We start from the raw sequence: 23,340 nt of genomic DNA, 5'->3' as shown, positions 1-23,340 counted from the left end.
TGTCCACCCGCCTCTTGAGGATTGACCACAAGTTCTCAATGGGATTAAAGTCTGGGGAGTTTCCTGGCCATGGACCCAAAATATCGATGTTTTTTTCCCCGAGCCACTTAGTGATCACTTTTGCCTTATGGCAAGGTGCTCCATCATGCTGTAAAAGGCATTGTTTGTCCCCAAACTGTTCCTGGATGGTTGGGAGAAGTTGCTCTCGGAGGATGTGTTGGTACCATTCTTTATTCATGGCTGTGTTCTTAGGCAAAATTGTGAGTGAGCCCACTCCCTTGGCTGAGAAGCAACCCCACACATGAATGATCTCAGGATACTTTACTGTTGGCATGACACAGGACTGATGGTAGCGCTCACCTTGTCTTCTCCGGACAAGCTTTTTTCCGAATGCCCCAAACAATTGGAAAGGGGATTAATCAGAGAAAATGACTTTACCCTGGTCCTCAGCAGTCCAATCCCTGTACCTTTTGCAGAACATCAGTCTGTCCCTGATGTTTTTCCTGGAGAGAAGTGGCTTCTTTGCTGCCCTTCTTGACACCAGGCCATCCTCCAAAAGTCTTCGCCTCACTGTGCGTGCAGATGCACTCACACTTGCCTGCTGCTCTGTACTGGTGGTGCCCCGATCCCGCAGCTGAATCAACTTTAGGAGACGGTCCTGGTGCTTGCTGGACTTTCTTGGGCACCTTGAAGCCTTCACAATAATTGAACTGCTCTCCTTGATGTTCTTGATAAATGGATAATTTAGGTGCAATCTTACTGGCAGCAATATCCTTGCCTGTGCCCTTTTTGTGCAAAGCAATGATGACGGCACGTGTTTCCTTGCAGGTAACCATGGTTGAATGAGGAGGAACAATGATTCCAAGCACCACCCTCCTTTTGAAGCTTCCAGTCTGTTATTCGAACTCAATCAGCATGACAGAGTGATCTCCAGCCTTGTCCTCATCAACACTCACACCTGTGTTAACGAGATGGGGATTCAGATCATTTGCATGGCAAAGAGGGACTTTGCAATTAATTGCAATTCATCTGATCACTCTTCATAACATTATGGAGTATATGCAAATTGCCATCATACAAACTGAGGCAGCAGACTATGTGAAAATTAATATTTGTGTCATTCTCAAAACTTTTGGCCACGACTGTGTATATGTGTGTGTATATATATACACATCACATCACAGTAGCACACATATGTTTCACCCAAAATACCATAATATCCCCATAAATATTCCAAGTCATTCCTAGTACTGCATTCATATCATGTAGAAATGCTGAGTTTTAGAGAGCTGTCTTATCTTTTTCTTTCTATATTTCTCCTTTAACTCTTCCTACTTCAATTAATGGCTGCCAAGAAATATGTTAGAGCGAGGGTAAGCATGTGTCTCCAAAATGTATCTTTGTCCGTCTGTACTGTCGAGGGCTCTGCTCCATTCTCCCATCATTTAAAGCTCATATTGACTTTTTATTTTCAAATAAATGAAAGCCTATGCCTTGCTAATATCGATATCAAACGATATCGATATCAAATTACAGTATTGGTGCCCACAATTAGTTATACATGTTCCTTGTACCTGGAATACAAGGGGCTTCCCTGGCATGCCCTGACCATTACCATGAACTTCCATTTTCTTTCAGGCCATGGTAGAGATTCGTTAGTACACCACGTTGATTCAGACCCGAATGACATGACTGTAAAAAGTGCAAGATTAGGTCCTTTACAGGCTATGTAAAAAATAAATCGGTCTTTAGGATTTATAGATTAGTCTGTGTAATTTGTTAATCCTGCAATTATACTTCTGTCACGATCGTGAGGAAAGACAGACCAAGGCGCAGCGTGATTAGAGTTCCACATCTTTAATATACAGTGAAACTTCCACAAAACAATAAATAAACAACGAACCGCAACCTAACTGGTGCAACAAGCACATACACAAAACAATATCCCACAAAGCAGGTGAGAGAAAGGGCTTCCTAAATATGATCCCCAATTAGAGGCAACAACTACCAGCTGCCTCTAATTGGGAACCATATAACTCACCAACATAGAAATAGACTGACTAGAACACCCCCCTAGTCACACTCTGACCTAAACACCATAGAGAAACAAGGGCTCTCCATGGTCAGGGTGTAACAACTTCAAATCTGGTGCATGTGCTGACTAATTACCATGTATGTATACCAGCATGGATTTAATCCTTTGTCATGTTTTCCACGTATTGGTCATCACTTGTCTACACTTGTTCAAATAGTATTGAAAAAATTGGTTTGTGGTGTCTACATACTTTTTTCCATATATTGTATGTGGATACCCCTTCCAACAAGTCAGTTCGTTACATTTCTGCCCTGCTAGAGCTGCCCCAGTGAACTGTAAGTGCTGTTATTGTGAAGTGGAAACATCTAGGAGCACCAACGGCTCCTAGACGTTGTTGTGTGGTAGGCCACACAAGCTCACAGAACAGGAGCGCCGAGTGCTGAAGCGCGTAGCGCATAAAAATAGCCTGTCCTCAGTTGAAACACTCACTACCGAGTTTCAAACTGCCTCTGGAAGCAACATCAGCACAATAACTGTTTGTCGGGAGCTTCATGAAATGGGTTTCCATGGCCGAGCAGCCACACAAAACTAAGATCACCATGCGCAATACCAAACGTCGGCTGGAGGGGTGTGAAGCTCGCCGCCATTGGACTCTGGAGCAGTGGAAACGCCTTCTCTGGAGTGATGAAACACGCTTCACCATCTGGCAGTCCGACGGACGAATCCGGGTTTGGCGGATGCCAGGATGACGCTACCTGCCGAAATACATAGTGCCAACTGTCAAGTTTGGTGGAGGAGGAATAATGTTCTGGTGCTGTTTTTCATGGTTTGGGCTAGGCCCCTTAGTTCCCGTGAAGGGAAATCTTAATGCTACAGCATACAATTACATTCTAGACGATTCTGTGCTTCCAACTTTGTGGCAACAGTTTGGGGAAGGTCCATACAGAAATGGTTTGTTGAGATCAGTGTGGAAGAACTTGACTGGCCTGCTCAGAGCTCTGACCTCAACCACATCGAACACCGTTGGGATGAATTGGAATGCTGACTGCGAGCCAGACCTAATCACCCAACATCAGTGCGCGACCTCACTAATGCTCTTGTGGCTGAATTGAAGCAAGTCCCCGCAGCAATGTTCCAGCATCTAGTGGAAAGCCTTCCCAGAAGAGTGGAGGCTGTTGTAGTAGCAACTCCATATGAATGCCCATGATTTTGGAATGAGATGTTCGACGAGCAGGTGTCCACATACTTTTGGTCTAGTACTGTATTTTGCAACACATTCCTCATGACCAAAATCCACATGAAATAGCCATTGTTATTGTTGTTGTTGTAGTTTCATATGAAGCATTTTCCTCCCAGTGGGAACCATGCCGCTCTTCTTTCCCCGTGTGTGATAAAACTAGAACCGTATCTTCAAGCATCATGGTGATGCTTGTGCCTGTCTAGTCTCCCCTGTGTTTCAGTGTTGTGTGTTTTAGGAGTTATTACTGTCTCTAATCCCTGACCTTTTATCTCTGGGGTGTTAACTTGTGTTGTGCATTTCCCCTTAAAAGAGTACGCTGAATCAGAGCATCAGACTACTCGAAAGGACTGCCTCAGATCTGCCGGTAAGTGGGCCTCCTACAAACCATCTACCCTAACAGTTCACACTGTCTCAATCAACATCAAGCATTCGTAATGCATCCATAAACACTGAATAAAGAATACGTAACAGCTCCATAGACTGTTATGAAAGCATCTTGAGCATTCTAATGCTGTGTCCTATCCAGAACAAAATCACTGATGTGCTGAAGACCATCGAAGCGGCCCAGTATCTCATCTCCCAGAATGCAACACATGTCGTCATCCAGGTGACTAAGATGGCTTCCCAGTCATTGTTTACAATTCAGTGCTAGGATAAAACACAGTAGGTAACATATTATCCCTTTCTCCATTAGGAAACAGAAAAGTACAAGCAAACCATTGTTGGTTACTTCAGGCAATACATAGAGTGGGTCAGGACCTCCGTAAGTATTTGTTTCCCAACAGTTTTTGAATGCCTATTATAGTTCTTATATTAGAATTATGACGTAGAAGATAAACTAGTGTTAGCTCCCAAACTATGTTGACATACAGCTTATCAACTGCTCATTCTCTGAGAATGTTAAGACTTTGGGGTCTAAAAATAGAAAGAACACAAATGGAAACCAACTTTGGAATTTCCTCTGTAAGCTTAGAACCTTGTTTTTTCCCCTCTGGGCCTTGAACCTTGTTTTCCCTGTGAGCCTTGAACCAAAATCTTCCCTGTGACCCTTGAACCTCGTTTTCCCCTGTGAGCCTTAAACCTAGTATCCCCTGTGAGCCTTAAACCTAGTATCCCCTGTGAGCCTTGAACCTTGTTTTCCTCTGTGAGCCTTGAACCTTGTTTTCCCCTGTTGAGCCTTGAACCCTGTAGCATAAGGAGGAAATTAGATAAAGCAGTACTGAGTGCTGGTAAATTACTGTTGTACTGTTTGAAAAGACTGCTTTTCACAACATTATTGAATTGTGCCAAAAGTAACAGCTCTGCGGACTTGTTTGCAATCAACTTAGTCATCAATCATCCATGTGTAAAGCTATAACATCCATTCATTTTCCAGAAATTCCAACCGACAACTTTCATAATTGTTCGCCAATGGTGTAACTGTAACAGATGCCCTTTGTCTGCATGGTTTACCCAGCTGACCATGGAGGTAGCAGCCTGCAAACCCTTCAGCAACATCGTGGACACAGTGGAGATCGTAGCCTGCAGCTTCTTGGTCGACTCGTTGGTAACTAAAAACGCAATATAAGGGGTCCTTTGAAAACATGCCTAAAAAAGCAATATAAGGGGTCCTTTGAAAACATGCCTGAAACGTCAGTTGGGTGGTTGGTATACAGACAGGCAGGCATGCAGGAAGGGCCTTGCTTGGAGGGGGGGTTGGTCTCTGGAGAAGGCTCACATGTTACTATACCGGAAACACTATGTTCACACAACCATGTGCATTCTACCAGGATGGATTCACACAGCCCCCTCAGTGTTCACCTCCAAAACCCACTAGCTCCCAAGGTCCGGAAGACAGGGCGGGATTCTTTCTGAGGGCCCCAGGTTTTAGCGGCCCCTAATGGCTTGATATACACTACCAGTCAAACGTTTGGACACACCTACTCATTCAATGGTGTTTCTTTATTTTTTGTAGAATAATAGTGAAGACATCAAAACTATGAAATAACACATATGGAATCATTTAGTAACCAAAAAAGTTTTAAATCAAAATATATTTTAGATTTTAGATTCTTCAAAGTAGCCACCCTTTGCCTTGATGACAGCTTTGCGTACTCTTGGCCATTCTCTCAACCAGCTTCACCTGGATGCTTTCCAGGTGAACAGTCTTGAAGGAGTTCCCACATACGCTGAGCATTCGTTGGCTGCTTTTCCTTCACTCTGCGGTCCAACTCATCCCAAACCATCTCAATTGGGTTGAGGTCAGGTGATTGTGAAGACCAGGTCATCTGATGCAGCACCATCACTCTCCTTCTTGGTCAAATAGCCCTTATACAGCCTGGAGGTGTGTTTTGGGTCATTGTCCTGTTGAAGAAGAAATGATAGTCCCACTAAGCACAAATCAAATTTTATTTGTCACATACACGGTTAGCAGATGTTAATGCGAGTGTAGCGAAATGCTTGTGCTTCTAGTTCCGACAATGCAGTAATATCAACACATAAAAAAACACAATTCTGCATAGTTTCCTAGGAACGCGAGGCGGCCATCTCTGTCGGCGAGAGATGGGATGGCGTATCGCTGCGGAATGCTGTGGTAGCCATGCTGGTTAAGTGTGCCTTGAATTCTAAATATATCACAGACAGTGTCACCAGCAAAGCACCATCACACCACCTCCTCCATGCTTCACGGTGGGAAGCAAACATGGGGAGATCATCCGTTCACCTACTCTGCATCTCACAAAGACACGGCGATTGGAACCAAAAATCGCACATTTGGACTCATCACCTACGTAACAGCCAGTGGAATCCTGTGGCGCGTTATTGAAATACCTTAGAAATGCTATTACTTCAATTTCTCAAACATATGACTATTTTACACCATTTTAAAGACAAGACTCTCGTTAATCTAACCACACTGTCCGATTTCAAAAAGGCTTTACAGCGAAAGCAAAACATTAGATTATGTCAGCAGAGTACCCAGCCAGAAATAATCAGACACCCATTTTTCAAGCTAGCATATAATGTCACATAAACCCAAACCACAGCTAAATGCAGCACTAACCTTTGATGATCTTCATCAGATGACAACCCTAGGACATTATGTTATACAATACATGCATGTTTTGTTCAATCAAGTTCATATTTATATCAAAAACCTGCTTTTTACATTAGCATGTGACGTTCAGAACTAGCATACCCCCCGCAAACTTCCGGTGAATTTACTAAATTACTCACGATAAACGTTCACAAAAAACATAACAATTATTTAAAGAATTATAGATACAGAACTCCTCTATGCACTCGCTATGTCCGATTTTAAAATAGCTTTTCAGTGAAAGCACATTTTGCAATATTCTAAGTAGATAGCCCGGCATCACAGGGCTAGCTATTTAGACACCCACCAAGTTTAGCCCTCACCAAAGTCAGATTTACTATAAGAAAAATGTTATTACCTTTGCTGTTCTTCGTCAGAATGCACTCCCAGGACTTCTACTTCAATAACAAATGTTGGGTTGGTTCAAAATAATCCATAGTTATGTTCAAATATCCTCTGTTTTGTTCGTGCATTCAAGACACTATCTGAAGGGTGACGCGCCCGACGCGTTTCATGCCCAAAAAAATTCTAAATATTCCATTACCGTACTTCGAAGCATGTCAACCGCTGTTTAAAATAAATTTTTATGCCATTTTTCTCGTAAAAAAGCGATAATATTCCGACCGGGAATCTGTGTTTTAGCTCAAAGAGAGAGAAAATAAAAACATGGGGTCGCCTCGTGCACGCGCCTCAGTCTCATTGTCCTCTGATAGACCACTTACCAAAGGCGCTAATGTTTTTCAGCCATGGGCTGCAAAGACGTCATTCAGCTTTTTCCGGGTTCTGAGAGCCTATGGGAGCCGTAGGAAGTGTCACCTTACAGCAAAGATCCTAAGTTTTCAATAAAAAGAGTCAAGAAGCCCAAGGAATGGTCAGAGAGGGCACTTCCTGTACAGAATCTTCTCAGGTTTTTGCCTGCCATATGAGTTCTGTTATACTCACAGACACCATTCAAACAGTTTTAGGAACTTTAGGGTGTTTTCTATCCAAAGCCAATAATTATATGCATATTCTAGTTTCTGGGCAGTAGTAATAACCAGATTAAATCGGGTACGTTTTTTATCCGGCCGTGTAAATACTGCCCCCTAGCCCTAACAGGAGGTTGAATAAAACAAATGTATTAAATAAAAAAATTCACGTAGTCTCCTCTGAACAGTTGATGTTGAGATGTGTCTGTTACTTGAACTCTGTGAAGCATTTATTTGGGCTGCAATCTGAGGTGCAGTTAACTCTAATGAACTTATCCTCTGCAGCAGAGGTAACTCTGGGTCTTCCTTTCCTGTGGCGGTCCTCATGAGAGCCAGTTTCATCATAGCGCTAGAAGGTTTTTGCGACTGCACTTGAAGAAACTTTCAAAGTCCTTGACATTTTCCGAATTGACTGACCTTCATGCCTTAAAGTAATGATGGACTGTTGTTTCTCTGTGCTTTTTTGAGCTGTTCTTGCCATAATATGTGACTCACCACCTGGATTTAGTCTTATGTAGCAACATTTTTATTTTAGTTTTTTACATTGGATAAAAGTAGAGACTCAGAGCTACAAAATGGTATGTCATACATAGCATTTTTGAGGAACAATAGGAACGTAATTCTACTTTCAAAGTTGATACACTTGTAAACTCCCTTTTGAGAAAAGGGCCTTTGAATATTTTGGTACCTACAGTACTAGAGAGCTCTCCTTTGTCTACACCCATTCAGCATTGTTCACACCCTCTTAAGCCAGCCCCACCTATCTCTTTAAGGATTCACATGAGGTCATGTGCTGAAGACTAAAAGTGGTAGTACACAATAAGGAAAAATTCCAGGTAAACAGAAAGTGTCCAGATAAAAATATACAGTTGTCTAAATTGATGGGTCATGTGAAAGAAATGCTATAACCCCCAGACACATCCAGTGGTGGAAAAAGTACTAAATTGTCATACTTCAGTAAAAGTATAAATCATTTTGAATTCCTTATATTAAACCAGACGGCACAATTGTATGAAAATATATATAATTTGACGCATAGCCAGGGGCACGATGTACTTAAGTATAAGTATAAACCATTTCAACTTCCTTATATTAAGCAAACCAGACGGCACAATTGTATTATTTTTTATTGATGGATAGCCAGGGGCACACTCCAACACTCAGACATAATTTACAAATCAGATCAGAGGCAGTATGGATGACCAGGGATGTTCTCTTGATAAGTGTTTGAATTGGACAATTTCCCTGTCAAAATGTAACGAGTACTTTTGGGTGTCAAGGAAAATGTATGGAGTAAAAAGTACATTATTTTCTTTATGAATGTAGTGAAGTAAAAGTTGCCAAAAATATAAATAGTTAAGTAATGTACAGATACCACAAAAAACTACTTAAGTAGTACTTTAAAGTATTTTTACTTAAGTACTTTACATCACTGCCCAAATGCCTTCACACCAGTACATTAGCATGCTTTATATACTGTTACACATGCACTTATCACACAGTATTCCATACATAAGTTAAGGCCATGCAACCTGAGTTGAAACCTGAGTGAGGTGCACATGTACAGTACATAAACAGATGCATGCGCCATATATTTAAGTGGTGGACACTTGATACGGTCACATGATATTGTTGTGGTATGTCACAAAATCATGTTACGACCACACATATCAATATTAATTTTATATAGCAATATTTTGCTAAGTCTTGCTAAGTGGATGGTCTCTACAGAAGGTGTAAACTGTACAGCCAAATGGTTACTTGCATAGTAGCAATATCAGAAATAGATAGTGTCTATAAATAAAATATACAGTATGTACAATAACGATATCAGTGATAGACGAGGTAGTTATATGCATACAATCAGGAGTAAAATGGCTGAGCAGCAAGATAAAAAAATTAAAAAATAGGAGCAACGTATGGCGTGTGTGTTAGGAGAAAGTCATGTGAATAGAGGCACTGCAGATAGTGCTGATGACTGGACCAAACAAACCACGCATGAACAAGGAAGTCTATATACGGAGAGCCTGTTTTTGTCCTGCCCGTGACTTTGGTGCAGGACATGTGATATCCATAGCCTCTTCGTCTCGAAACTCCCGGATCTTGTCAAAAAGAGTTTGTCTAGCTGTGTCCAGTCCAGGTGGTGCTTTTACAGATAGACCATCTATGGGAGGAAGGATGTCAGCGTTGCGCAGCAGCTGAAACCTGGTCCTGACAATCTGAACGCTCCTTGGCGACAACACCACCAGGCTCCAGAGCATCGAAGCTGTAAAACAGGAAATAACAAAAAATCAGAAGACATTGCAACCCTGCACAACATCAATTGACATCCCAAGTTTAGATAAGAATAACCTCATACAAAGAAAAATATTTTTTACCTGAAGTGCTGATACTGCTTGATCTGTGGCAGCGACCTGAAGTACGGAGTCAGGTGTTGTTGCCAGCCATAGCTTTCCACCAACACCGTACCGTCCTCCAGTCCAACTAGCTGTGGGATGTTGACCTCTGTCACAGTGCTGTCCTTCACAACACCAGCAATCTCAGACAAAGTGTTCACTCTGGTCTTTTTGAAGCGCTGCTTGATGAGGCCGAAGCACCAGTCGGGGGTAAACTTGGTGTGGCCTGTGATCAGGAGGTGAAAGGTCCAGATTGTGGTGGAGCTTGTGCATGGTCCACCAGGCACAATACCAGAGCACAAACTTGTTCTTGTTTTGGCCACTGCAGTTATCACAATTCAGGTCCACACGTGTTTTCCCAACTCTGTAGTTGAAGAAATGCTGTACTGATTAATGCTGAAAGACAAATTCCAGATACAAATATTTTAGCATTATTATACAATAGATGCAAAATGGCATTCTGAGATATCATCACTACACACAGTTCATACAGGTAATGTTAGCTACCGTAACGAGCCAGCCATCTAATGTCAGCTGGCTAGCTAACAGCAAGCTTTAACTAGCAATACAAACCGATTGTCATAGCTAGCTAAAGTTAAGCAATAAGTTCAATGTTAGCTAGCTAACATTAGGCTATAACTAGCAATGCGAAATGGCATTCTGAGAAAACATCACTAATGTTACACACACTTCATACACATAAGTTAATGTTAGCTAGCAAGCAAGCCACCTAACCTCAGCTAACATTAGCTAACTAACAGCAAGCTTAAGCTTGCAATGAAAACAACTTTCTGACAAAATTAGTAACGTATAATATCTGAATCTGTAGCAAGATTCTTACCTGTGTACATGGATGAAAGCTTCACGGCAGACTGCAACCCCTTTCATAAGACATCATGTGTTGTTTCCGTTTAGTTTGCACAGCTTGTTTGGCCCGTTGTGTTCCACTGATTTCAAAACGTGCTATGAAATGAGAGAGTCAGCATTGCATGGCACGATCATCGTCCAGAAAGTAGTCCATCACAACTTTTTCCCACTGACCTTTGTCGATAGAGCCTGATAAATTCAGGGCAGCAATGTTATTGAGAGCAGTAGCAACATATTTGCAGTTCTCCATGGCTAACATAATATCTTTAGAAAAAAAACTTGCTCTCATTTTATAGACACAAGATACAACACCGACCAATCCAAACTCATCTCTCAGCATGTCCAGCCCACTCATTATCTCAGCCAATCACGGCTAGCGGGAAGGTTGCTCACTTTTTCTGTGGCTAAGCCAACTAGGCTCGTAATTTAACAATTGTATTTGTATTTACAGATGACATACAAGTTTGATATTAAGGCACATGAAAGTTCACGTTTGAGAAGGCATTTCTGCCCAAAAACGCATTTTGATTTAAAAAATAAATGACGTTCAAAAGGCTCTCCTGTGAATTCGTGACTTGCGACATACGCCTCGTTTCCTGAATCGGGTCACAATGGACTTGGTCTTTTACCAAATAGGGCTATCTTCTGTATACCACCCTTACCTAGTCACAACACAACTGATTGGCACAAATGCATTAAGAAGGAAAGAAATTCCACAAATAAAATTTTAACAAGGCACACCTGTTAATTTAAATGCATTACAGGTAATTACCTCATGAAGCTGGTTGTGAGAATGCCAAGAGTGTGCAAAGCTGTCATCAAGGCAAAAGATGGCTACTTTAAGGCAAAAGATGGCTACAGTACTTTGGCTACTCACTCCCCTCCAATCACACACAGCTAAACACTTCACCCCCCTCCAATCACACACACCCCACCCCCTCAAATCACACCTACACACTTCACCCCCTCCAATCACACACACCTACACACCATTACCCCCAACCTCGCCTGATTTAGAACGTACAAGTCAGGCCTCGAAATCCAGCACATGATCAGTGAGAGCTAGTTAGACCTGGCAGCTCACAGTGGGGCACCCTACAGAGTGCTGCAGAGATGGGGAGCGAGAAACAGAGAAAGAGAGGAGAAGGAAATAAAACCAGCCTTACATAATCCCGACATCTGTCCGGTCGGCATGGGGCCTTGTTACTAACACACTCCCAATGGCAGGAAGCATCTCTGCCTCCACTAATGAAGTGGAACAAATAGCCACTTAGGGACTCCATAGGTTCCAGCGCCAGCTAATTGACTTGGACTGGGAACAGGATGTTTCTGGACACTCAGCATTGACCAAAGCGCTTGTTAAAGCTCAGTGGGTAATTTTACTAGTGTCCCGGAACAAAGGTACAGGAACACAGGAAAGAGTTAGTGCTTCTAGTCATTCCACAACAGCACAGTGTATCTGGTAAGTATGGAGGAATGGAGCTGGTTACCTAACATGGAAACAGAGCAAAGCTGTGACGCTTTGACTATCAGTGGGATTGGAGGGGAGCCAAATGTATCATGACAGTGTCCATTCTCTAAAACAGACTATGAGGCTGTTATGCGCTGTTATGTCATAGCTATGATGACTTTATGACTCAGTGGTTTTCTCATTTAGAGCTGGCTAAACTGCCCCCTCTACACAAACATGCACAGTCACACACAGATACACACTCTGCAGACATTGATGTCCAAAATGATGGAAAGTCCTTTATGAATCTACAGGGCTGAGAAGTGTAGGCAGTGTATGGTGCTATACGTCATACCTAAGGCTCCAGTGTTGAAAAGTTACCCAGTAATGAAATATTCAATTATTCATGTGTTTAATATTTTGTTCTACCTAACCACTGCTATACTTTATTTCATAAACCAGTATACCATATGTCTTGATAATTTACTCAACGTTTTGGTGGGGGTAAATCTAAAGACAACATGAAGTGAACACAGGGCTGCTTTATGCCTGGATATCGGATCCACTGACACAGCATTATCTCTGTTTTCTGTGTTCCTCAGAACACATTCTGGTTTGGCCTAGGCTGCTGTGCCCTGTTCCTCCTTCCTAGCATCATCCTGTCAGTAAAACTGGCAAAGTTTTACCGTAGAATGGACACAGAGGATGTTTACGATGAGTGAGTATCTCTACTCCACTTTTAATATTATGCTATCACAAACAGTTTCTTTGTATCTGGAAAGAACCATTGGATCATCCTCTTAATTCAACTATACAGTTGATGTCAGAAATGTACATACACCTTAGCCAAATACATTTAAACTCAGTTTTTCACAATTCCTGACATTTAATCCTAGTAAAACATTCCCTGTCTTAGGTCAGTTAGGATCACCACTTTATTTTAAGAATGTGAAATGTCTGAATAATCGTAGAGAGAATGATTTATTTCAGCTTTTATTTATTTCATCACATTCCCGGTGGGTCAGAAGTTTACATACACTCAATTAGTATTTGGTAGCATTGCCTTTAAATTGTTTAACTTGGGTGAAACGTTTTGGGTAGCCTTCCACAAGCTTCCCACAATAAGTTGGGTGAATGTTGGCCCATTCCTCCTGACAGAGCTGGTGTAACTGAGTCAGGTTTGTAGGCCTCATTGCTCTCAAACGCCTTTTAAGTTCTGCCAAGAAATGTTCAATAGGATTGAGGTCAGGGCTTTGTGATGGCCACTCCAATACCTTGACTTTGTTGTCCTTAAGCCATTTTGCCACAACTTTGGAAGTATGCTTGGGGTCATTGTCCATTTGGAAGACCCATTTGCGAACAAGCTTTAACTTCCTGACTGATGTCTTGAGATGTTGCTTCAATATATGCACATCATTTTGCTTTCTCATGATGCCATCTATTTTGTGAAGTGCACCAGTCCCTCCTGCAACAAAGCACCCCCACAACATGATGCTGCCACCCCCATGCTTTACGTTTGGGATGGTGTTCTTCGGCTTGTAAGCCTCCCCCTTTTTCCTCCAAACATAACGAAGGTCATTATGGCCAAACAGTTCTATTTTTGTTTCATCAGACCAGAGGACTTTTCTCAAAAAGTACGATCTTTGTCCCCATGTGCAGTTGCAAACCGTAGTCTGGCTTTTTTATGGCGGTTTTGGAGCAGTGGCTTCCTTGCTGAGCGGCCTTTCAGGTTATGTCGATATAGGACTCGTTTTACTGTGGACATACTGTAGATACTTTTGTACCTGTTTCCTCCAGCATCTTCACAAGGTCTTTTGCTGTTGTTCTGGGATTGATTTGCACTTTTCACACCAAAGTTCGTTCATCTCTAGGAAACAGAACGCGTCTTCTTCCTGAGCGGTATGACGGCTGCGTGGTCCCATGGTGTTTATACTTACGTACTATTGTTTGTACAGATGAACGTGGTACCTTCAGGCATTTGGAAATTGCTCCCAAGGATGAACCAGACTTGTGGAGGTCCACAATTTCTTTCTGAGGTCTTGGCTGATTTCTTTTGATTTTCCCATGATGTCAAGCAAAGAGGAACTGAGTTTGAAGGTAGGCCTTGAAATACATCCACAGGTACACCTCCAATTGACTCAAATTATGTAAATTAGCCTATCAGAAGCTTCTAAAGCCATGACATCATTTTCTGGAATTTCCCAAGCTGTTTAAAGGCACAGTCAACTTAGTTTATGTAAACTTCTGACCCACTGGAATTGTGATACAGTGAATTATAAGTGAAATAATCTGTCTGTAAACAATTGTTGGAAAAATTATCTGTGTCACGCACAAAGTAGATGTCCTAACCGACTTGCCAAAACTATAGTTTGTTAACAAGAAATGTGTGGAGTGGTTGAAAAACAAGTTTTAATTACTCCAACCTAAGTGTATGTAAACTTCCGACTTCCACTGTAGCTGAGGTTTGGAAGTTCCCTGCTGTTAATTTGTAGTGCAACCCAGTGATTAGGTTGATGTATGGGGATCCTTATTACAGCCTTCTTCCCTGCCAATGGCCCACCACACCTATCACTTTCCCCACGCCTATTTGGTTAAAGAGGCCATACAGTTGATTTGAGGCTTTTGCGCCCCGCCTCGAAAATAATCAAGGGCAAACACAGCCTTTTAAGACCCTTATTATACGTGTTAAAGAGACTGAAATGGGGAGGAGTCAGTGGTAATTAACACAATTTGATTCAGTCCCACAACCGACAAGTTAAAAACGAGGTTATAGAATTGCTTCTGTGCTGTGGTGCTAGCTACTCCTTTCTTTCTTGTTTACTATCTTTCCCCCCTCTTCTGTCTATTACTTTACCGTCGTAACTTAGTAGTACATAGTAGTAACTTAGTAGTAAGTAGTATTAATAGGAGTAGCAAGTTACAGTAACTTAACTGTTTCTACTGGTTCATTCTCTCTCTTTGTCTCGCTCTCTTTTCCCTTGCAGTTCATCTGTTTCTGGAACTTGGCATTTTACTTTGTGATAACCATTCCTACTATTTCCATATTCTTCATCCTTATTTTTCATTTAATTTCTCTCTGTCAAGCACTTTGCACTGTAAGAAAACAAACAGCGTATTAAGAGTTGTGGAATGCTATTCATGTTGTTTTATGCATCCTTCAGTCGCCCTCGCCTCGCCCAGGCACTTACAGTAGTGAATAAATGCCATAGACAAGTCACCAAGTGTCTTGATCAACGACGTGTATCGATGTCACCTGATCAGTACTATTGTGTCCAAAACCTTCTAGTGCATTTCTATTACCGAGCATCTCATTAACATTTTTGCTTTTTTGTATCTTTGTAGCATTGAGACAATTCCCATGAAAACGTAAGATTCATTTTACCCATTTTACCTCTCCTTTCTCCTTCCAGTATATCTCATTGGTACATCTGCGCTTTTCTGTGGATTTTGTACATAGATTTCATGGTGCTGGTTTTATGTTTTTGCTATGAAATGCATCTCTTGGTGGATCATTTGGATTTCCTTTGTGTGCTATCTTGAAGAAATGACCCTTGTTGATCATTAAGGGCTCTTACAACCATTATCTTACAAAAGCAAAATTCCACCTCTGTTTTTGTAAGTTAAGATGTAAGATAAAATGCTGTGGTTTATACATTCACAACTTTCTATATGGAAACATTTGTTTACGTCTAGAATCCTACTCCTATTTAGAGAAAATACTTTTATTGCCGAGGGTTGATAGCATGCCATGTCTCTTACCTCATGTTTTTTTATGCAATGTTTTGTTTCAGTATGGAAATTGGTAATAATGGTTATCATAATGAGTGTTTACAAGGTATCCAAAACCCTGTAATGACAAGGTAAACTAAATACAAAGCAGGCCTACGGAAATAATCAATTTGCATGGCATGTTTCAGGGAGGGATGGGGGCAGGGGCAGCATGTTGGCCTGGGGGCAGTCAGTCACTCAGTGGGATGGTTCAATAAGGTGGATGGGACACTGCATGCCCTAGGGGTTTGGCTAGCCCCTCAGACACATCTGGAGGTCAGCTGGACTCTTTCTGCTTTGTTGCGGCTCCAGCATTGGGAGGTTGTGAGCAAGGTAGCTAGGCCACTGTTTACGGCTTGTGTGTTTTGGGTTCGGCATGACCTTTGGAGCATTACTAACTTACCCACTGCATGCTCTGTGCATGATGACTTGATCAAGTGACATAAAATTCCTTGCATGTCTTGTCTTCTTTAGAATTGGGCAAACTGCTGTGAATGTACACGTGATCCTTTTGCTCAAAGAGAGGCTAAAAGAGAGGCAAGCATGTCTGCTTTTATGTGGTACTGAGACAACTGCTCATGTGACTAACTTCTTCTAACAACCTCTAACGGCATGGTTTTCATTGAAATGTACAAAAGACATCTCTTTGGACAGCCAAAATGTTTAAACTATAACAGTGTCCAGACACAGAGAGCATCTCCACAGAATGACTGAAAAGGGAAAAGAACAATAACCAACCTGCCACCTAGGGTTTGTCTTATTACAACTGACCCAATAATCACCAATTCACCATGGTAGGCTTGTCTTATTACAACCGACCCAATAATCAGCAATTCACCATGGTTGGCTTGTCTTATTACAACCGACCCAATAATCAGCAATTCACCATGGTTGGCTTGTCTTATTACAACCGACCCAACAATCAGCAATTCACCATGGTTGGCTTGTCTTATTACAACCGACCCAACAATCAGCAATTCACCATGGTTGGCTTGTCTTATTACAACCGACCCAATAATCACCAATTCACCATGGTTGGCTTGTCTTATTACAACCAACTCAATAATCAGCAATTCACCATGGTTGGCTTGTCTTATTACAACCAACTCAATAATCACCAATTCACCATGGTTGGCTTGTCTTATTACAACCAACTCAATAATCAGCAATTCACCATGGTTGGCTTGTCTTATTACAACCGACCTATTAATCAGCAATTCACCATGGTTGGCTTGTCTCTAAAAGTCAATAGAAAATCATTTTGGATAGAGTGGTTATTATTCCTCTAGTTCAGTGCATATGCAGCATGTGTATGGTGACTGCATGCATCATGCCATCCCTGGTTGGCCTCAAGCCCTCAGCAAGTGTCAATGGAGTGGTTCTGCTCTCTGTGTGTTGGGAAACGCCTGCCCCGGTGCTCTCGTCAAGTGAAGGACCTGGAAGCAAGAGGCAGGGCCTTACAAAATGGTCGACCCTCGAATGTTCCCTTTTCCTGCTATTGATGTTGTCCCCCATCTCTGTACCCCTGTGCCTCTAGCATCCCTGCCTATGACACTATGACTAGGTTCCCAAGGGCCTCAGCTCCCCCTAGGCATATCGACTGGTGAGAGAAGGCCGGGCTTTTTGACCGGCTCCAGAAAGGTACTGAGAACCACTGATCACTGGGACGACGTCTCTCCATCCACCTCCTCAGCATTATCCTCCCTGCCTTGTTCTCTCTTCATGCCATAACCTGCTGGTTGTCTGCATAGTATTGCCACTCTGAAAAAACTCCAGAGCTTCCACAGTCTCTTCTCTCTTGTCTCATCCTTTGCCTGACACTATCATTTTTTTATTCTTTATTTTTCTTATGCTACCCCCTCTTCACAGCTTGTTTTAGAGCTTGCATGTCTGCTTCACTGACTTTGCAGAAAGTCTAAACGGTGTGGATTGCTGTTTTTGGAATCACTTATAAACCTTAAACCACATATGGTTTGATGGTATTTGTGTCTAACCACTTGTAAATTTACTGTAGACCAGACCCGCTGTGTGTGTTTGCTATTCCTATTCACTTATACAGTTTAAGACAAAGTCTCACTTCTCTCATTTAAAAACTCACATTTCATTGCTTTCATTTCTCCCTTGAGTCTCGCAATGGCAAAAGCAATAAGCTTCTGAATTATCCAATTAAATCTGATGCAATTAAATGTAAATATTTTCTGATACAGTATCTTCTCTTCTACAGGGCCATCGGAAACTGGAACTGAAACACTAGATTGTACGTTTCCACTATATGTTTTATATACTGTTAGTCTTTTCTACGATCACTTTTAGCATAGAAATATACCACGTTATTGGCTATCCATGTATAAATATACCATATTATTGGCTATCCGTGTAGAAATATTCCACGTTATTGGCTATCCGTGGAGAAACATGCCACGTTATTGGCTATCCATGTAGAAATATACCACGTTATTGGCTATCCGTGTAGAAATATCCCACGTTATTGGCTATCCGTGCAGAAACATACCACGTTATTGGCTATCCATGTAGAAATATACCACGTTATTGGCTATCCGTGTAGAAATATTCCACGTTATTGGCTATCCGTGGAGAAACATACCACGTTATTGGCTATCCATGTAGAAATATACCACGTTATTGGCTATCCGTGTAGAAATATACCACGTTATTGGCTATCCGTGCAGAAACATACCACGTTATTGGCTATCCATGGAGAAACATACCACGTTATTGGCTATCCGTGTAGAAATATACCACGTTATTGGCTATCCATGTATTAATATACCACGTTATTGGCTATCCATGTAGAAATATACCACGTTATTGGCTATCCATGTATTAATATACCACGTTATTGGCTATCCATGTATTAATATACCACGTTATTGGCTATCCATGTAGAAACATACCACGTTATTGGCTATCCATGTAGAAACATACCACGTTATTGGCTATCCATGTAGAAACATACCACGTTATTGGCTATCCGTGTAGAAACATACCACGTTATTGGCCATCCATGTATTAATATACCACGTTATTGGCCATCCATGTATTAATATACCACGTTATTGGCTATCCGTGTAGAAACATACCACGTTATTGGCTATCCATGTATTAATATACCACGTTATTGGCCATCCATGTATTAATATACCACGTTATTGGCTATCCATGTAGAAACATACCACGTTATTTGCTATCCATGTATTAATATACCACGTTATTGGCTATCCGTGTAGAAACATACCACGTTATTGGCTATCCATGTAGAAACACACCACGTTATTGGCTATCCATGTATTAATATACCACGTTATTGGCTATCCGTGTAGAAATATACAACGTTATTGGCTATCCATGTATTAATATACCACGTTATTGGCTATCCATGTAGAAATATACAACGTTATTGGCTATCCATGTATTAATATACCACGTTATTGGCTATCCATGTAGAAATATACAACGTTATTGGCTATCCATGTATTAATATACCACGTTATTGGCTATCCATGTAGAAATATACAACGTTATTGGCTATCCATGTAGAAACATACCACGTTATTGGCTATCCATGTAGAAACATACCACGTTATTGGCTATCCATGTATTAATATACCACGTTATTGGCTATCCATGTAGAAACATACCACGTTATTGGCTATCCATGTAGAAACGTACCACGTTATTGGCTATCCATGTAGAAACATACCACGTTATTGGCTATCCATGTATTAATATACCACGTTATTGGCTATCCATGTAGAAACATACCACGTTATTGGCTATCCATGTAGAAACGTACCACGTTATTGGCTATCCATGTATTAATATACCACGTTATTGGCTATCCATGTAGAAACATACCACGTTATTGGCTATCCATGTAGAAATATACAACGTTATTGGCTATCCATGTATTAATATTCCACGTTATTGGCTATCCATGTAGATTATTTTACATCAGTGCATTATTACTCCGTGTTGAATTATATTTCATCTATTTTTAGGACCCCATCCACTTCCCACCCCTTGAACAAGACAAAGCTCAGAAAAAATGTCCTTACTGGCAGAAGAAGCCCCTAACAAGAAGCTGGTGTCTTTTGTATGTGTTCACCTGGCCCTCTCTTCCTCTATCTCCACGGATCTATTTACTGACAACATCCTCCTGCCCAGTCACAACCTCTTCTGGATATCCAGTGTCCAATAGGACCCCCTCAGACACTACACAAGGTGTTGTCATCAACTCTTCCTTTGATTTTCCCTGGGGAACAATAAGGAAGGTGTACATCTGAGACAGTGTCGGTTGACCTTCGTACTTCACCACACACAGCTGTCTGTTGTGCCTGTGTTTACATTAGTCTGAGCCGAGGCTGAGTTCAAACTGCAGACACAAAAACAATTCAGAGGGCTGTGTACTCTCAAACCTTTTGTACTTCTTCTGTGTTTTGTAAAAAGCAACTGAAAAGGTATTTTGAAGGTCATGTAGAGCTGTTACAAGAACATTGCCATTTCTTCTCATAGTTGAATGATGTTTTACTAACAGATGAGGAGAGATGTTTGAAACACAACCTCGGTGTAGAAACAGACTTGAAGGTCGTAGATCGTAGGCCTATATGTTTGTGCTTGAATAATATAAGGACAATTACAAAATAGCATGACTTTTGTATGTTTGCAACATTAGAAGACAGACAGAGGTTGTTATCCTTGCTGAGGCATACTGACAGATGACTGTTAGACCTGTTTAACCATAGCATTTTGACTGATGACCACCATTTTGTAAGATATGAGGAAATATCTCATATCAGTGCATAACAGGTGGAATATCACATGAACCTGAACAGAAATGTCAGGAGACTATAACATTCCTTAGTTCATTAATTTATTAACAATAATGCAGAGTATCATGTTGAGTAAACTAACACGGCATGTTAATCAAGATATTTTTTAGGCTATTGTAGTGGTCAAACCTTAAAGTGGAGAACTGCTATTTGAAGCCAAATTCTATTCTTACTGTAGGTCTCAGGTCTTTAGTTGTTTAACAGTTATGCATAATATATTGTTTCAATATTATCATTTTTTATCCCACAATAGCTATTGGTACCTATGGAACTACAGAAGGGTAAATATATTGAAGAGTTGTTTGTATATAAGAGATGTATTGCTGAAAGTGAATGATGACACCGGATGGATTATGCTGATAAACATGAACATACTGTACTGTACATGCCACCACGATAATATCACCCATCTGTTCTCACTTGTTTACAGGTTATGTTCCTTCTCCCCCACTGTCTGCCTCATAAAGATGGGGGTCATTAGCCTACTTAACTACCATGTGCTGTCAATCAAATGGCATTAACCCAGTAGAGGTTTGTTGATGAGAGGAGTGAGGACTTCTTAATGGTTTGCATAACTGATCTTGCCCATTGCATCTCGGACAGAGGCTTCACTTCCCAATAACTATTACTTAAGTACATGCCTGCAGACTGCTTACCTGTGTATGATTATTACATCACACGCTATTTTACTGAGTGCTTAAGACAGACATTTTGTATGCACCATCTGGTTAGATAGTGGGTGCAATGTTTACTGGTTGTTTTAAGGGTAAAACTGTCATGTTGGCACTGGACAGTGGGGCACTGCTGGTGCCCACTGTAAATGAGTGTCCATGATGGTGATCTGAAAGTGTATAAATTGTGAATAAAACATTCAATTTCATTCTTGTACACAATTATTTTTTTAAATGTGTCTCACCAAGTGACCGCTGGAGAAACCAAACATTCTCGAATTGAAAAAACACAGGTTACGGGAAGTGTTTCAGGGCAAGGGGTCTCCTATTTTGGACACCATGTCCTTTGTCTTATGTAAAATGTTATCTACATATGATCAGGAACATTTGACATGAGGCAGTGGGCTGACACATTTGAGATATTACCAAAAAGACCACAGTCTTATATGTTTCCATTGTCGGATATAGAACATGGCGTACTCCATTACGTACACGCTATTTTGAAATGGAGATTATCATCTTTTCCAATGGGCTAGGAGGACTTGACGTTTTTCACAGTCATTTGACACCCACACCTACATCTGTGGAGACCAGATATACATTTTCTAGTCCGCACATAGCACATGACCATTTCTCCCTCACCCTAAATGTGCAACTGGTTAAAGAAGATTGGGTAATGCGTTTATACTTTAGAGGGAGTCATTGGATACTTTCAAGCTGATTTTATTTAAAATCTTAGGGAATTGTATTTTGATTCTTAACCGTAGCTAGGGTTGCAAAGCTACTGGTAATTTACGAAAGTTACTGGAATCTTCTATAATTTTGTTTTTAACAGAAAATCTATGGTAATCTATCGTAACTTTGGTCATTTATACTTGATTAACTTTTAACAATTATATATAGTATTCATTTTTTATATCTGGGTCCATATTGTCCATGAGTTTCTAGTAGAGAGACCATATTGTTCAAAAGAAAATAGCCAAATTAATGAAAAGGCATCTAATCAACAATGGCATTATTTTCAATTAACTCTGCAACTCTTTCAACTACAGAAGCCACTTTTCTTCACAACTTTACATTTACATCTACATTACATTACATTTAAGTCATTTAGTAGACGCTCTTATCCAGAGCGACTTACAAATTGGTGCATTCACCTTATGATATCCAGTGGAACAACCACTTTACAATAGTGCATCTAAATATTTTAAGGGGGGGGGGGGGGTTAGAAGGATTACTTTATCCTATCCTAGGTATTCCTTAAAGAGGTGGGGTTTCAGGTGTCTCCGGAAGGTGGTGATTGACTCCGCTGTCCTGGTGTCGTGAGGGAGCTTGTTCCACCATTGGGGTGCCAGAGCAGCGAACAGTTTTGACTGGGCTGAGCGGGAACTGTGCTTCCTCAGAGGTAGGGAGGCGAGCAGGCCAGAGGTGGATGAACGCAGTGCCCTTGTTTGGGTGTAGGGCCTGATCAGAGCCTGAAGGTACGGAAGTGCCGTTCCCCTCACAGCTCCGTAGGCAAGCACCATGGTCTTGTAGCGGATGCGAGCTTCAACTGGAAGCCAGTGGAGAGAGCGGAGGAGCGGGGTGACGTGAGAGAACTTGGGAAGGTTGAACACCAGACGGGCTGCGGCGTTCTGGATGAGTTGTAGGGGTTTAATGGCACAGGCAGGGAGCCCAGCCAACAGCGAGTTGCAGTAATCCAGACGGGAGATGACAAGTGCCTGGATTAGGACCTGCGCCGCTTCCTGTGTGAGGCAGGGTCGTACTCTGCGAATGTTGTAGAGCATGAACCTACAGGATCGGGTCAGCGCCTTGATGTTAGTGGAGAACGACAGGGTGTTGTCCAGGGTCACGCCAAGGTTCTTAGCACTCTGGGATGAGGACACAAGGGAGTTGTCAACCGTGATGGCGAGATCATGGAACGGGCAGTCCTTCCCCGGGAGGAAGAGCAGCTCCGTCTTGCCGAGGTTCAGCTTGAGGTGGTGATCCGTCATCCACACTGATATTTCTGCCAGACATGCA

The 23,340-nt window shown here is 41.5% G+C and overlaps 1 protein-coding gene across 10 annotated transcripts in view; it reads left to right on the top strand.

Moving 5' to 3' along the window:
* The window catches only part of LOC106604539 (prominin-1-A), a 111,544-nt gene extending 90,017 nt beyond the window's left edge, over window positions 1-21,527 (top strand). For 2 of the 10 annotated variants that reach the window (XM_014199268.3, XM_014199271.3), the window contains 11 exons: window positions 1,356-1,373; window positions 3,586-3,639; window positions 3,802-3,882; window positions 3,970-4,038; window positions 4,732-4,821; window positions 12,632-12,747; window positions 15,372-15,395; window positions 15,821-15,889; window positions 17,335-17,438; window positions 18,022-18,054; window positions 19,817-21,527. In XM_014199268.3, the coding sequence (XP_014054743.1) occupies window positions 1,356-1,373; window positions 3,586-3,639; window positions 3,802-3,882; window positions 3,970-4,038; window positions 4,732-4,821; window positions 12,632-12,747; window positions 15,372-15,395; window positions 15,821-15,889; window positions 17,335-17,404 (591 nt within the window). In that variant the 3' untranslated portion in view covers window positions 17,405-17,438; window positions 18,022-18,054; window positions 19,817-21,527. The other 8 variants (XM_014199275.3, XM_014199273.3, XM_014199272.3 and 5 more) reach the window with 6 other exon arrangements.
* The last annotated feature ends 1,813 nt before the right edge of the window (window positions 21,528-23,340 follow it).

The sequence above is a fragment of the Salmo salar genome, chromosome 05, assembly GCF_965601325.2.
Source record: "Salmo salar chromosome 05, fSalSal1, whole genome shotgun sequence".
Lineage (NCBI taxonomy): Eukaryota > Metazoa > Chordata > Actinopteri > Salmoniformes > Salmonidae > Salmo > Salmo salar.
This window is presented reverse-complemented; position numbering and strand designations above follow the sequence as displayed.